This window comes from Borostomias antarcticus (genome assembly GCF_949987555.1).
Source record: "Borostomias antarcticus genome assembly, chromosome: 1".
In the NCBI taxonomy this organism is placed as follows: Eukaryota; Metazoa; Chordata; class Actinopteri; order Stomiiformes; family Stomiidae; genus Borostomias; species Borostomias antarcticus.
The window spans coordinates 26,598,539-26,617,274 of NC_140234.1; the positions used below are offsets into that span (position 1 = coordinate 26,598,539).

The window sequence follows — 18,736 nt, forward strand, 5'->3', positions numbered from 1 at the left end:
GAGAGAGAGAGAGAGAGCAGTAGCGTTTCTAGTTTATAAGCCACCCTGGGCGAACCCCCTGGCCCCGAGGTGACGCGGCGAGATGGAACACTTTCAGTTTTGTTTTGTAAACATGAAATGAACGGGCTTTCCGATTGTGAATGATAAACGGCAAGTTGTTGAGAGGGGGAGTGCCGACAGGCAATTCTGATTGAAGTGTGATTTGTTGATAGGGTTAGGGTTAGGGTTAGGAGAGGGAGAGGGAGAGAGAGAGAGAGAGGGAGAGGGAGAGGGAGAGAGAGGGAGAGGGAGAGAGAGAGGGAGAAGGAGAGAGAGAGGGAGAGAGAGAGGTGAGGGAGAGAGAGAAGGAGAGGGAGAGGCCTGCACAGCCGGAAAAAACATCGACTTCCGAGCCTCCAAAGATCAGCTCTCATGCTTGTGCTTGTGTCTTCATCTGATGAAGAGGAGGACTCTATTGAGAAATGTGTGGAGTGCTACAGGTCAGAGCCACCTATTGGCATGGAGGACTGTCCCCAGCAATGATGGTGTGAACATGAAGGGGCACACAGCGAGATGGCCTGCCTTACACACAAGTACTCGGCAACACCTGCCAGATCTGTAACGTGAAAGGTTATCTTCACTGTCAGGGCATGTTGTTATCTTCACTGTCAGGGCATGTTGTTATCTTCACTGTCAGGGCATGTTGTTATCTTCACTGTCAGGGCATGTTGTTATCTTCACTGTCGGGGCATGTTGTTATCTTCACTGTCGGAACATGTTGTTATCTTCACTGTCGGGACATGTTGTTATCTTCACTGTCAGGGCATGTTGTTATCTTCACTGTCAGGGCATGTTGTTATCTTCACTGTCGGGGCATGTTGTTATCTTCACTGTCAGGGCATGTTGTTATCTTCACTGTCGGGGCATGTTGTTATCTTCACTGTCGGGGCATGTTGTTATCTTCACTGTCAGGGCATGTTGTTATCTTCACTGTCAGGGCATGTTGTTATCTTTACTGTCAGGGCATGTTGTTATCTTCACTGTCGGGACATGTTGTTATCTTCACTGTCGGGACATGTTGTTATCTTCACTGTCGGGACATGTTGTTATCTTCACTGTCAGGGCATGTTGTTATCTTCACTGTCAGGGCATTTTGTTATCTTCCCTGTCGGGGCATGTTGTTATCTTCACTGTCGGGGCATGTTGTTATCTTCACTGTCAGGGCATGTTGTTATCTTCACTGTCGGGGCATGTTGTTATCTTCACTGTCGGGGCATGTTGTTATCTTCACTGTCAGGGCATGTTGTTATCTTCACTGTCAGGGCATGTTGTTATCTTCACTGTCAGGGCATGTTGTTATCTTTACTGTCAGGGCATGTTGTTATCTTCACTGTCGGGACATGTTGTTATCTTCACTGTCGGGACATGTTGTTATCTTCACTGTCGGGACATGTTGTTATCTTCACTGTCAGGGCATGTTGTTATCTTCACTGTCAGGGCATTTTGTTATCTTCCCTGTCGGGGCATGTTGTTATCTTCACTGTCGGGGCATGTTGTTATCTTCACTGTCAGGGCATGTTGTTATCTTCCCTGTCGGGGCATGTTGTTATCTTCACTGTCGGGGCATGTTGTTATCTTCACTGTCAGGGCATGTTGTTATCTTCACTGTCAGGGCATGTTGTTATCTTCACTGTCAGGGCATGTTGTTATCTTCACTGTCAGGGCATGTGGTTATCTTCACTGTCAGGGCGTGTTGTTATCTTCACTGTCGGGACATGTTGTTATCTTCACTGTCAGGGCATGTTGTTATCTTCACTGTCAGGGCATGTTGTTATCTTCACTGTCAGGGCATGTTGTTATCTTCACTGTCGGGGCATGTTGTTATCTTCACTGTCGGGGCATGTTGTTATCTTCACTGTCGGGGCATGTTGTTATCTTCACTGTCAGGGCATGTTGTTATCTTCACTGTCAGGGCATGTTGTTATCTTCACTGTCAGGGCATGTTGTTATCTTCACTGTCAGGGCATGTTGTTATCTTCACTGTCGGGACATGTTGTTATCTTCACTGTCAGGGCATGTTGTTATCTTCACTGTCGGAGCATGTTGTTATCTTCACTGTCGGGGCATGTTGTTATCTTCACTGTCGGGGCATGTTGTTATCTTCACTGTCAGGGCATGTTGTTCAGAAGAAGCGAGCTGCCCTGCCGTCCGAAAATGTAAACAAGCTTGTCTGTTTGAGCAACTGGCTCAGTGCAAAGAAACAGAAGTAATCAGGAAGTTTCTGTGTTACATGTGCTGTATTACAAGTTCTGTGTTACATGTGCACCGTTACACTTTACACACACTTTATTTATTGTTTTAATTAAAATTTTTATGACCCTGTTTTGATAGCAGAATGCCAGGATCCTGTTATGGTGCCAGGCACCCGCCTTTAGCTCAGTTTTAAAAACAGCGTATGATGGTTAACTCAGTCAAAAGCCTTGGAGGCATCAGTAAAACCAATTAACACAGAAGAATTTGCTCTTCTATACATTTCAACCATTTCTTTCAGGGCATGGATACATAAATCAGTACTGTACTTGGGCTTAAAGACAAATTTGTTATCTGCAGTGCCAAAATGAAAGTTTAATCTATCTAATAAGATTTTCTCCACTAATTTGGATAACACACTGGCTATTGCAATTGGTCTGTAGTTATCCAAACTCCCTACCTTGCCTGCTTTGTCCTTGATAACAGGCACAAGAGTAACAGCCAATAAGGAGTCTGGCAATATCACATGGGTCATAAGGCCTGCGAAACAGATAGGCAAGGAGAGCTGCACGCTTTGGGCTCGCATGTTCAAGATGCTCATCAGATCTGTGATCTCAGCCAGCTGTGAGATAGCTAGACAGATCTCGTTGGCTGAGATTCCTTACGACTCATTATCATTATTGATAATATTGCCTACTTTGTAGGGGCCGCTTTTAACACAATTAAATAACTCTGAGTAATGCTGCCTCCACAACTCAGCTATAATATGAGCTCCAGAGACTCCCTCTATAGTAGTGGGTAGTGGGTAGGGATGTGTTACCCCTGTCCAGAGACTCCCTCTATAGTAGTGGGTAGTGGGTAGTGGGTAGGGATGTGTTACCCGTGTTCAGCGCTCTCACCTCCTCCCAGAAGCCAGTGACATCATTACTTAATAGCTTTTCAGCCATGGAATCTGCTCTTATTTCTTGTTTGTGTTTGCTGACATAACAAACAGCATGTGTATATCTAGAATTAGTATCAAATCAAATCAAACTTTATTTGCATAGTGCATTTCATAACCAGAGGCAACACAATGCGCTTTAGAGCAATGGGAGGGTGGGCATAGGTCCCGCCCCTACATATTCCAGAGGGAAGCAAAAAAACAGTTCCACCCGGGGGCCAGATAAGTGAGCTGTAAAAATTATTCCCTGACCCCTCAGGAAAATGTTTGTCTATTGGCTAAGAACATATACAGAGCAGTAAACATGGGCTAGATACTTCATAAGAGAGACATGACTAACAGGAGAGTGCACAAATAGTTACAGAGAAGTTGCCTACATGGTAGGCCATTATGTGTTAGCTATCCCTGTAGTCTCTAATATAATATCAGACTTTTTGTGATCTAAGCCAGGCCTCTCTCTAGGCCTGCCTGCCTGTATCCAGGCCTTATATGCAAGTTTAGCCTCATCATGATGGGCAGCCACATGCTCATTCCACCCTGGCTGGATGCAGTTGATACAGTTGTCTATTCAATAGACTCTATTGTATTGCAGATACTGTTCAGGAAGCCATTGAGAACCTGCAGCTTTCTTTTAATGTGCTGCAAGAAGCTCTCACCAATCTGAAACTAGTCCTTAATCCTAGCAAATCTAAGTTTATGTTGTTTTCTAGAGCCAGGATTGCTGATTATGACAGGCTCCATTTATTAACGACTAATGGCGTGCGTATTGAGAGAGTCACTGAATACAAATGTCTTGGTTTGTGGCTGGATGATAAACTCTCTTTCAACTTTCATGTGGGCAGTCTAGCCTCTAAACTGCGGCAGAAAATTGGCTTCCTGTACAGAAACCACTCTAGTTTTCCTATGTTCAGCAGGAAGAGAAGTGTTCAAGCAGCGATGAGCAGTAATGGCAGAGCGGACGCAGAGCAGAGAACGCGGAAGCAGCAAGTGCGCAGATATGAGCGATCAGCAGTAATGGCAGGAGCGAGCAATGACGTGTTTTGACAGCTTAAATACATGCACTCTAGCGAGCTGAACCAATGCTATGACAGCTGACAGTCAGCTGGTGGGTTGCATCATACGGGGTGTGACTGATTGGCCTCTGCCGATTAGCCCGGCGTTGACATCTGTGCCTCGCCTGAAGTACGTCGGAGACTTCATGTTTGAAATGAAATGAAAACTTTCAATTTCTCTATGCAGATCAGTCTGGACTTCCCCCTGTGTAGAACACTCTCAGTGGGCGGGACTACTTCCCTTGACAGACTGAATCCTTCAGCCAATCAGCGTAAGAAAACATTTGCCAAATCCAGTCAGAAGAACGGCGAAAATGTATTTTCCTCCAAGAAACTCTACTATTGCATACTCTTGTTCTTGTTTAATTAGTCTATTTCTGCAATAACTGCACTTATGGCTGTGTGTATTCTACTAACTTTAAGGTTACTACTCGTTGCTTTGGGAGACTGTTTTGCCAAGGGAACCAATCAGGGGGCTACGATCAACAAGGGAGGCAGAACAGCAGTCAGAACACAGTCTCTGATTGGCCCGGTCAACGTAGTGGGAGAGAAATCGTTCCAGATAGGAGGAAGTCCAGACTGACCTGCGGAGAGAAGCTGAAAGTGAATTCGCAAGATCAGGATCGTCTCGCGAGTCGACATCACTGAGTGTTACAGCTTTTAAACATGGGGTAGGAATATATATATATATATATATATATATATATATATATATATATATATATATAAACAAACACACACACACACACACACACACACACACACAGCACCCCCCATGGCCTCTGATCTCTTTACTCATGTCAGAGATAGCTTGATGTGCTGTCCAGGTTTATTCACTGATTGATTCACAGTGTAGATCTCTATGACATGTCTTGAGTAGAGAATACACTCATTTGAATTAATCTATTACATAGACCAGTGTCGGCAACATCTGCATTTGACTGTGAATCAATGTAACATTAAACATTGATAGAGAGACGGTAAAACAATACAAAGACACTGTTTACATCTGTATTGACTTATTCATGCATATAAACACCAGTTAAAGCCCTTCGAATTAAGGTTCACATCTCCAGACGTGAACTGTTACATCTACAGACCTCAACTGCTACTTGATGTAGCAAAGCAATTATAAGCTGAGCTTGTTTTTCAATAGCCAAGGGAGGTCTAGGTCTGGCTCTATAAGTATACACAAACGCATGGCCGCTTAGGGGAGTGTGAGGGATTATTACTTTAAAAGACCATTAGCGGGTTTTGGGCAGAAAATGAAAGATGGATATGAAAACACTTCCCAGCGCCAGAACAGCATGTGGGGGAAACTAAATGTATAGTGTGTATTTCTACTGAGATAATATCAATAGTAACATTAATCAACTGTATTATCCTGTCCAATTCACCTGCTTTGTCTGGTGTTAGAGATAGAATGAAAACTGCCTCTGCAAATAATACAGTATAATTAACTTCATGAAGCAAACTGATGATGAATGAAATTACAGTTTAATTAATAAACGTGAAATCTCATATCAAGCAATGCAGTGATGCTTAGATAACTGCAATTGCACATACTGTAGGTCAAGTGAAAACCATTCACACGCACACAAACTGCGCGCACATGCACGCACACACACACACACACACACACACACAAACACACACACACACACACACACACAAACACGCACACACGCACACAGCTCTTTTGTTCGCTGAGCTCAGTACTGCTATTTGTCAGACTATTAAGCAACCCGCTAGTGTTGTCACCATAATCATAACTTCCATACGATACCTGCTAAAAATATCTCGATTCCAATACTGAAACGATACCACGGCACAAACCTAAAATATCAGGAAAAGTAGGCTAATGGAATAATACAATGTCAGGTGTAGCCTACTGATCTCAGTGCTTTCTGTCTGGTGATTGGGATGATACAATTATAAACTGAAAGTGTCTGCTCTGCTCCACTAGTCTGACACTCAGATTGAATTGCCATTCATATTCGGGAGGGGGGGGGGGGGGGGGGGGGTCTCTCCTCTGAGAACCTCCAGGCTCCTACAAGACTAGAATGTTGCTATCCTGCTGCATCATCAGGAGTTACACTTTACAGTCCAGTACATTAAAAAGCAATGTTTACAAACGCTCCACTGTGCCTGCTCTCCCTCCAGATACAGTCATTAAAGCCATGGATCAGTGATTCTTAAAGTGCAGTATATAACATCAGCGCTATGACCATGCTAAGAGCTATATGAGTAAGCAGCTATGGAAAATGTAATCTGTCACGGTAAATTCAGTCTGTTCCATGCTCACGGTTTATGGGTTTGGGTACACACATTCCCATCAGGCCGAGGGAGAATGCCCCGTGTGGCTGAGTGGATCTACAGTGAGCATTGAATCAAGTGTGGAACGAGGCACCCTCAGCGGAAAGCTTTTTCCTTTTGTTTTTTTATGCTCTGGTGTCAACTCAAATCAAAGTATTATTTCTGTAGCGGAGCCGAACTTGGTCTTTCCAAAGGAGCTTAATCTTTGTGATGTCAAGAAATTAATTTTATGAAATCAATCTTGTCAACTTTAACTTGATCTAATCTACCTTCATCACTAAAAACGATTGACTCTAAGAATCATTTTAAAGTGTCCGTCAAAAAGTGGCTGATGGCAAACCTGGAACGATAGGGACTCCTGACTCCTGACTTACTCCTGATGTCGTTTTGTAAGGCTTGGAGAGGCCTGTAAGGCCTGTTTTGTAAGGCTGACCCTTAGTAACCCGTAAGCTGACCACTCACTTTATAGCCGCCTGACCAGAGCACTCAAGTGGCCTGCTGGACCCAGTACCTTCCAGAATGTTCTGTTGCTGACTTACAGTTTCCCCTTTGGGAAACTGGCTAAGGACCAGGGGCCTCATTTATAAACGTTGCGTAAGTACAAAAGCGTGCGTAACCCATGCTGAGCAACTTTCTACGCAACTTTCGGTATTTATAAAAAACGAGCTGAGCGATAAGTTGGCGGAAGGTGTGCGTAACTCTACGCACACTTCGACCCTCCTTAACTACGATAAGCACGTTTCTGGAGAAAGGGGAAAACGCGACTCCGATGGCAGAGAGATGAAACTCGGGAAAGTCTGCGAAACACATGACATTGAATAATAAATACATCGGTCGCTGCAAGAAACCCTCCAATGTGTCACACAGTTTAAACGGAATCAATCGCCACCGTAGCCTAATCACGAAATAATGTCGGCATTGCTTTGGATGTGTCTGTGAATTGACCCATTTGTGTCATAATATAATGTTATGTTGTAGGCCTATTCATTTATAGGCTATCCCGAGAAGCATCACGGGCAGTAGCCTATGAATAAAAGCCACATATTACGTTGATAACACAACACGACACGAGCCTATAGGCTTATCATAGTAATGATTCCGTATGTCGATAGCCTACAACTATAAGGCCTATACCGCACCAAACAAATGTTGCATTCGGCGTTGAAGTATATTTATTCAGTTAATCATTTATTTAGTTAATTATTCGTATGTTTAATTATCCACCTATTCATTCGTTAATGTATTTATGTATTTATAGCCTATATTTGATTAGGCTTTTATGTAAACCCGAATGACCACTGAGGCAAGCCGCAACAATGATGTTGAGCGGTGAATGGAAATGTCCTACTTGAGGCAACTGTAGGCTACATTAGGCTATATTGTACATCATCATATATCCTCATATTGTCGTATGATTGTCATGTAGCAGGCATACGAGGAATGTGGGCCTAAAAACGCATGTCATCCCAATGCTCACATGCCGCTTTGGTAGAATTAGCTGTGCGCAAAACAGCGCATGGAGTTGATGCGTCTCCAAGTTGTAAAAACACAAGGGAGCAAGTTAGATTATAAATTTGCCGAATCGTCATGTGTGTATAGCAATAATTACCCTTTAGAATCACATGAAACTCATCCATGGACCCCATATATTTACAAGACCTCGATACAGGCACTGATATAGCTGGATTATAGTAGGCCATGACGCACGGGGCCTTGGATATGCCGGGACTTGGCACAGATGTTCTAATATGTGCTTGGCTATCCCGCAACATCCATTAGAACACGCAGCTTCTATATGCCTACAGAATGTTTTGAGAAAGTATGTGAAATGCATGATATCCCGGAAAATACACAAATTGGCTGCTGCAAAGAACCCTCAGATCTGTCGTACAGTTAAATTGGGGATACTTGCCTTAAGTAGTCACTATAGGCCTACATGTTTGCATTGTTATGGATGTCATTGTAAATTGACCCGTTTATACGTTGATAAGTTAGGCATTTTATTCATGGGCCACCCTGTGAAGCATTAGATTACGTGCAATATAGATCCAAACCCCATTACCCATGCAACAACACTATAGGCTTATAATGATTATCAGTTTGGATATAAGCAGCCACCTAATAAGGCCTACCGCACTAAAGGAATGCCAATATAGCCTGCATGATAGATAATTCATTATCTAACAGACCACTCAGGCCTAACAGGTGCTCTTATCAGTCGTGCACATGTGAAATCATCGTTCCGAAAAGATACTTTTGCGGCGTCTCTACCTCGTTGACCAATACCTCCACCTCGCATCGGTAAAATGTATCTTTCTCTTTCTGCCTTTTGCACTCGGCTCCATTATCGTTGCATATGTATAGGCGTATCACTGACCATTTATAGGCAATTGTGGGCGTTAATTGGGGTGTGATCAGAACGCGCGTTCACGTGCGCCAAGTTAAGTGTTGATTGTGATTTATAAAGGGCAGCTGGCGTAGGCGTGCCTGAGTGAACACGGGTTGTGATACGCAGCGTTTTATAAATCGGAGATTTTTTGTGCGTATATTTTAGTAATCACTTAGCTAAGCTAACTTAGTTACGTGGATTCTACGCAATGTTTATAAATGAGGCCCCAGGTCTGATTCTGTTTCCTAAACCATAGAGGTTTGCAATCTCTCTACCACTTGATATCGGCAAACACCCCTCCCACCTTTGATATTACGCTGTTAGTGATCTTTTGGAAGGCCTTATATACTGATGGAATTCAATCTACCAGTTGTTGTACTGCAATCAACCCTGATGATAATAAATCCAACATCATGTGTGTAACAAGGTTATTATAGTTAACGAAAACTAACTAAAAAACGAAAACTAGGTGTGAAAAAACATTTTAGTTAACTGAAATAAAAATAAAAACTAGGCTTTACAAAAAAACGATAACTAACTAAAACTGTATTGTGTGTTTACAAAACTAACTAAAATAAACTAAAATTGTAGAGAAAATGTCCTTAGTTTTAGTCTTTTTCATTTCATACATAAGCCTAGTATTTTGGGTGGATATTAAATCTATCCTCCATTATTTCTTTAGCTGTGCCCCTGCGCAGAAGTAACCTGACGTGCGCCAGATGGTTTGTTTTGCACAGAGTGAAACAAAATGAGCTCATGAGATCAGGATGGTCTCACGAGGCTAGCGCAGAAAAAAAAAACTAAAACTAATACTGAAACTAATAAAAACTAAACTAAAACTAAGCATTATCAAAAAATAAAAACTAAACTAAACTAGCAAATCTGCTTTAAAAACTAATTAAAACTAAACTGAAATTGAACACAAAAAGTTAAAACGATATAAAAATAAAAACTAATGAAAAAAGCAAAACTATTATAACCCTGGTGTGTAAGCCACTCTCTCGTCAGTTGGACTCCTCATTAAAAGTATTAATTGGTGTAAGGAAATCTACGTCACTCCGCCCCAGCGAAAGCGCAGGATGAGAGGTTATGTTTTCGGTGGCGTGCGTTTGTGTGCGTTTGCTAGCAGGATTACGCAAAAACTGCTGGACTGATTTTCACGAAGCTCGGCGGAAGGGTGTAGCATCATCGAACTTAGAACCCTTTACATTTTGGATCGGATCTGAAGCAGAGGTCGGGTCGGCCAAACACAGCCAAACACATTTTTTGAACCAAGATTAAGCAAAAATTACCTGACCAAATTTCATTAAACTCGGTGGCGGGGTGTAGCATGGGCCAACTTACAACCCACTAAATTTTGGAACAGATCCAAATCATGGGCCGGCTCCACAAATGAAAACCAAACTTAGAAGTTAAACAAAACTTAAAGCCAGCTCCCTGTGTGGGGGTGCTAGAGACACTCGGTTTGGTCTGGGGCATGTGGGGGGAGAGCCCGGAGTGCACCACATGGCCCCTCACCGGCTGTGACCCAAGGGGGGCGCCACAGAGACAGCCAAATACAGCCACCAATTCACCTGCAGTCATTTTGACCTCCTCCCCAATGAATCATGAGCCCCCCGAACACTGGACACCTGGATGGCCATTCACCTCCATTCATTTTTGGACCAGGATTACACAAAAACTGCCAGACTGCTTTTCATGAAATTCAGTGGAGGGGTGTAGCATGGGCCAATTGAGAACCCATTTAATTTTGGCACACACAGAGCCATGAAATGCATTCAGGGGCAGAGGTATGTGCTCTCTGAGCACCATATCTAGTTGTCTATGTTTTCAGTAAAAAATCTTGGCGTGCCAAGATGGCGGAGTGAGTGGTCGAACTTTATACAGGCTCTCAGACCAGATTTTGAAACAATCTTCAAATAGCTTTAAACTTTCAGTCAAGAGATTCTAATAAGAAGTAGCTTCATATTCTCAGTACATACATCAAGTTTGACAAGTTCAGCACATCTTAAAATCGTTTATTAGTGTGTTAGCCTATGATGATGGACGGAGCTAGCAACGAAGCTTGCAATGGAGCTAGCAACTCCAATGAACTTGATTACCACTCTTCCACCTCGCCTCCAGCGATAAGGCTACCGCGATGAGTTTCCAAAATGACGAGGAAGTGACCAAAAATGGCTCACGACCTGAAATGCAACATACCCCGTTGAAAAATGTGAACCCTAAGGAAAAGAAGAAATGTTCTGAGGAGGGGGAAGGAGGAGACTAACCCCAGACCATTATACAGTTCTCCATGAGAATTGTCCGGGACCAGGTCTGGAAGTACCAGAATGCCAGAATCTCCAGTGAGATGAATATCCGCTTCCGAGAAGATCTCTGCAAAGAAGGCCGGGATGCCCATGCACGTCGAAAGACTTTATGAGTTTAGGAGTTTATCTTCTCATATTAAAGTATCTTGTCAGAGTTGTCCTGTTCCCTCACTGGTTCCGTCTCACATGAGGAGTTTATCTTCTCATATTAGAGTATCTTGTCAGAGTTGTCCTGTTCCCTCACTGGTTCCGTCTCACATGAGGAGTTTATCTTCTCATATTAAAGTATCTTGTCAGAGTTGTCCTGTTCCCTCACTGGTTCCGTCTCACATGAGGAGTTTATCTTCTCATATTAGAGTATCTTGTCGAGTTGTCCTGTTCCCTCACTGGTTCCGTCTCACATGAGGAGTTTATCTTCTCATATTAGAGTATCTTGTCAGAGTTGTCCTGTTCCCTCACTGGTTCCGTCTCACATGAGGAGTTTATCTTCTCATATTAGAGTATCTTGTCAGAGTTGTCCTGTTCCCTCACTGGTTCCGTCTCACATGAGGAGTTTATCTTCTCAATATAGAGTATCTTGTCAGAGTTGTCCTGTTCCTTCACTGGTTCCGTCTCACATGAGGAGTTTATCTTCTCATATTAGAGTATCTTGTCGAGTTGTCCTGTTCCCTCACTGGTTCCGTCTCACATGAGGAGTTTATCTTCCCATATTAGAGTATCTTGTCAGAGTTGTCCTGTTCCCTCACTGGTTCCGTCTCACATGAGGAGTTTATCTTCTCATATTAGAGTATCTTGTCAGAGTTGTCCTGTTCCCTCACTGGTTCCGTCTCACATGAGGAGTTTATCTTCTCATATTAGAGTATCTTGTCAGAGTTGTCCTGTTCCCTCACTGGTTCCGTCTCACATGAGGAGTTTATCTTCCCGTATTAGAGTATCTTGTCAGAGTTGTCCTGTTCCCTCACTGGTTCCGTCTCATACGAGGAGATTAGTCACCCAGATATGCCGTCCTGCAGGCGTCCCGGCCCAGCATGTCTTCTGGAAGATGAAGGAAAATCCCTCCATACAGATACAGTGTGAAGCTGAACCAGGGAGATCAGCACTACGGATCAGCCTCTGTGAACATGAACATTGTTGTCTGACTACAAGCGGCTTTCCTAGAGTCTTTAGACTTCAGAGTAAAGCCCACAGTCCATAGAACCTCACACAGAGAGGTAATATTAGTCTTGCTGTGGGGTTGTATATCAGTCTGCTCCTGTGTTAAAGGTATAACATGGTCATTTTCACTTTTTGTGTGCTATTTGCACAAGAGGACATTGAAGAAAGAATAAAAACATTAAATATATCGGTTTTGTAGATTTGGAGAAACTGGAAGCTTAACATTTTCAATCCAATTTCACTAGGGTTGAAAATGCTCCCCTTTCGTGACGTTTTTTCCTTTCTTGACGTCACACTAAAGTTTGAAAAACCCTCCCCCACTCCCCTGCACCTGCCCTCAACAGAAATGGCTCGCACACCTGCTGTCTTTGCGCCGTTTCACCATCTATCCAACACAGTAAGGCAGCTCTGAACCCTTTCTCCTCATCTAGAGAATAATTGAATAGTTGCAGTCTTAATGATGCCCACCTCTAATTTTTATATAATTTGTACATATGTTTTATAATTGTATTTGTGGTTGTCATACAAATTGGGAAGTTTTTACCATGATCTCCGTGTCTGATTAGTAGCCAACCTAGCTAATGTTAGATAAACGAACCATAACGTTAGCTGTAATTAGCAACAGTTTTTAAAAAGCTGTCTGATCCAGCTAGCTATCTGTCTTTATCCAGCATGTTGACGTGAGCTAGCCTAATGTTTGGTACGTTAGCTGTGTTAGTTATCCTAGCATGCTAACGGTAGCTCTCAATGCATTTGCTTTTGGTAACGTTATCCCTCCTGTGCAATGGCAGAAACACAGCGCACCATACTGTAGCCTTCCCTGGCATTAAACACAGAATCAGGTGCAAACTGTGCTGTAAGGTTTCAGAAGGGATAGCTTACCAGAACTGTTGTGAGTACGCTGTGTTGTATAGGCCAATAGGCAACGTTACGAAGTAAAAGTTGGTTAGAAGTCAGTTTGTCTCCCCAAGAATCTCCCGATTATCTCTTGCTCAAACTAAATTCGATATAATGTAGACTTACTGATAAATAGCCTATTGTTGTAATTTCTGCGGTTTTGTATATGCAAAATAATGATGCTATTACTAATCGCTTTTCTAATTTGTCCCCTTTTCTTGTAACCAGATCACTAACTACATTTCCAGTACTGGGACTCTGGAGGTCCAGGTCCCGCGCTTCAGGGCTAAGTAAGTAAGTGAGTACGAATGCACAGAGTGCTTCACATAAGGTGCAGGTGACAAAAAGTGCATAGTAAAATAAATAACATACAACACAGTAAAACAAAAAACTATACAAAGAGTGGGCAATTTCAAAGGCCCTTATACCAGTGCTCAAACACCTGCCTGAACAGGTGTGTTCTCAGGTGCCCCTTGAACATATGTGACCGCCGCTGGTAATTTGGTCCTCAACTAGGCAAAGGTAATTTTTCAGTTTTTTACAGATTACGAAAGTGCAGATTGTAAGCTTTCAAATGAGGTCTCATACATTGAAATCTGAACATAGTTGAAGAAGATATGCTTATTTGAATGCTAGTACTGCCAAATCAACTTAGCTGAGAAATCCTCCTCCAAAGTTCTCCAACATTTTCACACCTCTGACTACCAGGTAATGGGCATGAACAATAGCCTGGTAACCCCACCCCCAGCCACTCCCCCACTGGACGATCTGTCATTATCTGTCAGAGTGGCTGTCAACTTGGGGTATTAACTGAGAGTGGCTGCCAAGTGGGGTGCTCTCTCACTGATGACCCCACACTCTTTGAGTCAGTATTAATCTTGCTCTCAACTGCATTCACAACACAATATAAGATGAAGTTCAAATGTAACGTTCTTTATTGTCACATACATGATATAAAGTACAAGCATAAGTAGTAAAGTGTACAAAAAAAGGCAACAGTCTAAGTGTTAAAGTGTACAGTCAGTTGTCTGTTTTATAGACAAGGTGCATAGTGTTCATTGTGATCAAGTGTACAACAAAGTAATAACAGTCCCCAGCTCAATACTAAGGTGTGGGCAAGTCTGTGCAAGAGAACAAGCAACGCTTCAGTATACAAACAGGAAAAGGCTGTGGCCTTTCTCCTGCAGTGCTGTCCGTCCTGATGATCTTGTTCTGAGCTGCTGTGGAGTTTTGCGGCGGACATGTGACGTCTCGTCCCTCATCAGAGCAGAACTCTCTGATCTTGTCAAAGAGATACGTCTGTCTGGCCATGTCCAGTCCGGGTGGGGCTTGCACAAGAAGACCTTCTCTGGGGGGCAGGACATCAGGCTTGCGCAGCAGCTGAAACTCGACTGCCAGTGCATCACAGTGTTCTCTGGCCACAACCATGCCAGGTCTCTAAGCATCAAAACTGCAATAGAATAGAAGGAAGAAAGTACATTAAACTATTGCCCACAGTACTGGCACTCCATATAGATAAAATAGTACCAGAATGTGTTGATTAAATAGACTAGCTAATGCATGATAATTGCCTGAAGTGCTGGTAACTTGTAATCTGTGGGAGTGCCCGGAGGTGAAGCTTGTGCATGGTCCGCCAAGCACAGTACCACAGCACAAAATTGTTCTTGTTTTGTCCACGGCAGTTGTCACAATGTAGGTCCACGTGTGTTTCTCCAACTCCATAGTTGTTGAAGAAATGATGCACGTAGTTGATGACCGCATTGCTGCTTCGGCATCCCCTCACAGCAGACACCAAAAATGCCACACGTGCGCGGAGTCAAAAAGTACATGGGTCCTGGCTGAAGAAGGTCAGAAAGGAAGTGGACCTTGGACAAAGGAAAAAATAGGAAGAAAAGGAAAAGATGAGATGCATTGAAAATCCAAAACACACCTGTAACCCTAACCCTACCACATCACAACACACTCATCATAGGATGAACGTATTCTCACCTGTTGTGCAAAATCAAAGCTGTAGTGCATAGTGATCTTCTTGCTGGCTGGTATGGAGGGGCCAAGGGAGAGCTGCAAATCTTCACAGGCCTGGAGCTTGTTTTTGCTCATCCTGTAACCAAAACAAAAAACAAAGGTGTCAGACTACCATACCTCTCATGCTCTCTCATTCTGTTTCTCTCGATAATATAGCTACCTAGCTAGATATTAGCTGCCTCGCTGGCTAGTTTAGGAACAAAGGGCTAGCTCACTAGCTAGCCATGTCCATGTGCTAGGCAGCTGGCTGGATATTAGCTGCCTCGCTAGCTAGTTTAGGAACAAAGGGCTTGCTCACTAGCTAGCCATGTCCCTGTGCTAGACAGCTGGCTAGATATTAGCTGCCTTGCTGGCTAGTTTACAGTAGGAACAAAGGGATAGCTCACTAGCTATAGCCATGTCCCTGTGCTAGGTAGCTGGCTAGTTTAGGAACGAAGGGACTGCTCAGCTAACTAGCATGTTAGCTAACGTTAGCTAGCTAGCCTTTGTTAGTTAGTGCTAGTGCCTTTGTTATGCTAGCTAGACTTAGTCACTTGTTTAGAAAGGAGCTACTGCTAAACGACTAACGTTAATGCAATGTAAACAGCACAGATAGTATAAAGATAGCTTACCCCAAAGCAAAGCAGAATGCTTGGCAGCAGACAACAGTGGTGTGAATCTGGTAAGTCGTTCGACGCAACTTTCCCTTGGTAGCAACTTGCTTTGTTGATACAGTCATCTCTGTATCACAGGTCATCAAGAATAAAACTCTGTGTACGAACGAATCCTGCTCTGCTGGAGTTTTAGCTGCTCTTAAAACTCTTTCCATGTCCTGGATGCCATCCCCGTCTTCTCTTTAGCAAAAGCTGTAGCATCCATGGTTAAACTTGGGACTGAATGTAAACAAAGCCGGCGTGTTGGGGAAGGGTGGGGGGGCGGAGAACCCGGAAGCAATAGCCAATGAAACCAAATCATGCTAATCGATCTGCCCGCCCCCAAACCCGACTCGAAATCAGCTAAAAACTAGCTTAGTTTGCAGACTAATTATACATATTTCGTGAACCTAAAACTGTTGTCTGTTATAGTAAGTGGGTTCTTCACAACTTCAACTTTGGTAATACAAAAAAAAAAAAAAAAACTTTTTTTAATTTATTTTGCCCCCTAGCGCATTTCGGGGTTTGCCGAGTTGCGGACCAAATCACCAGCCGCTGTCACATATTTATTGTCCCTGCGGACCTCAGGTCCAGGGGGAGCGAGTTCCAAAGTCTTGGGGCCCCAAACACCTGGTTCCCTTTGGTTTTTAGTGGGGTCCGGGGGACTGCCAGGAGACCTTGGTCAGAAGACCTCAGAGACCGGGTGGTTTTTAATCAGGTCTGGGGGACTGCCAGGAGACCTTGGTCAGAAGACCTCAGAGACCGGGTGGTTTTTAGTCGGGTCCGGGGGACTGCCAGGAGACCTTGGTCAGAAGACCTCAGAGACCGGGTGGTTTTTAATCAGGTCTGGGGGACTGCCAGGAGACCTTGGTCAGAAGACCTCAGAGACCGGGTGGTTTTTAATCAGGTCTGGGGGACTGCCAGGAGACCTTGGTCAGAAGACCTCAGAGACCGGGTGGTTTTTAGTCGGGTCCGGGGGACTGCCAGGAGACCTTGGTCAGAAGACCTCCGAGACCGGGTGGTTTTTAATCAGGTCTGGGGGACTGCCAGGAGACCTTGGTCAGAGGACCTCAGAGACCGGGTGGCTTGATGTGGTGGGATCAGTTCGCGGATGTATGCGGGGGATAAGCCATTGAGTGCTTTGAATGTAGTCAACAGGATCTTGAACTAGATCCTGTAGTGTACCGGTAACCAGTGCAGGGAGGCTAGGATGGGGCTGATATGGCAGGATTTTTTGGACCTGGTGAGTAAACGGGCAGCAGCATTTTGAACCAGTTGTAGTCGGTGAACCAAGGATTTGCTAAGACAGGTGAAGAGTGAGTTATGCAAAACCCCTGACTGTGCTAACCTCATTTATAACAGGATGACATCTCCAGGAGGTCGACACACCCCAGACTTTCAGTCTGGCCTACAATGACCTTCCATTATTTTATTGTCCCTACCTGAAACCTATTCAAAATGTACCGTGCTTTCTTAATATCACGTGTCTGAACTGTTGGTGATGTCTGCCATTTATTATGACGTGTACAGATGGGTTAGCCATCACATCTCTGGAAGCATCACATCCATGTATAGCTTGGAGAGGGGGAAATTTGGGCATATAAAAATGTGTTTTATAGTACTTAAAAATGACAGAATAACAACACTTATGGACATATTCACTTTGATTTTACCTAAAGATAACTGGCATGTGTCATGTTCCACCACCATGTTATTCCTTTAAGGGTGATAGGGAAGTACGTACATGGGCACAGACTGCTGTGGTAGGTACAGTAGCCGCTCACACAGAACACGGATGGCATTGTTACACATCAGATTAGAGGGGTGTGTATGCAGAAAGCCTGCTGTGGGAGGGGATTAACGCTAAGGCATATTCTATACCTACCTGTTCTGGAGGAAAGCAATGGACATGGTAGTCATCTACTACATACATACTGTGAAGTATGTTCTAGAGTGTGAAGTATGTTCTAGAGTGTGCGTACAGTAGTAGGTCTGTGTGTGGTGCAGTAGTAGTCTTCACCTGAAGGAGAGCGGGCTAGCGCAGCAGACACAGGCGCTGGTCGTGTGTGTGTGTGTGTGTGTGTACTCACCTATCCTGAAGGACAGCGGGCTAGCGCAGTAGACGCAGGTCACCCACATGGCTAAGGAGAAGAGCAGCGGCTCCCAGGCGACCCGCATCTTCTATAGATCCTCATGGGTCCTGCCCGGGGGTGCCCCTGTACCCGCCTGTAGAGACACACACACACACACACACACACACACACACACACACACACACACACACACACACAGCATGGGTTAGATATCAAGCTGAATTGCACTTGAATGTGTAAGGTGTTACGTGTTTTATATATAAAAAAACATTATAGATCAGACGACATACACTACGCATGTCCTATACACACACCAGTACACACACCAGTACACACACCAGTAGCACACAGCACACACCAGTACACACACCAGTACACACACCAGTAGCACACAGCACACACCAGTTCACACACCAGTACACACACCAGTAGCACACAGCACACACCAGTACACACACCAGTACACACAGCACACACCAGTACACACACCAGTACACACACCAGTAGCACACAGCACACACACGCAGCATGATGTTTGCATTGAGACGTTCATATATCTGGACCCACGAGCTCCGTCTGTGATGAGAGGCAAGATGGCGTCCGTTCTGACACCCTCCACACCTGTCGTGTTGGCTTGGGCTCAGCGCGAGGCACACGGGTCTGTCAACAAATCAAGAAGCTTTCCAGAAGCTTTTCCTC

General features: G+C 44.0%; 1 protein-coding gene across 1 annotated transcript in view; it reads right to left on the reverse strand.

The window, feature by feature from the left end:
• grik4 (glutamate receptor, ionotropic, kainate 4) overlaps window positions 1-18,122 on the reverse strand; it is a gene marked incomplete at both ends in the record, with an annotated part of 186,394 nt that extends 168,272 nt beyond the window's left edge. Inside the window, one exon of the mRNA XM_084441735.1 lies at window positions 18,035-18,122. Within this exon, the coding sequence (XP_084297861.1) occupies window positions 18,035-18,122 (88 nt within the window). The remainder of the gene's footprint in view (window positions 1-18,034) is intronic.
• Window positions 18,123-18,736: the final 614 nt, after the last annotated feature.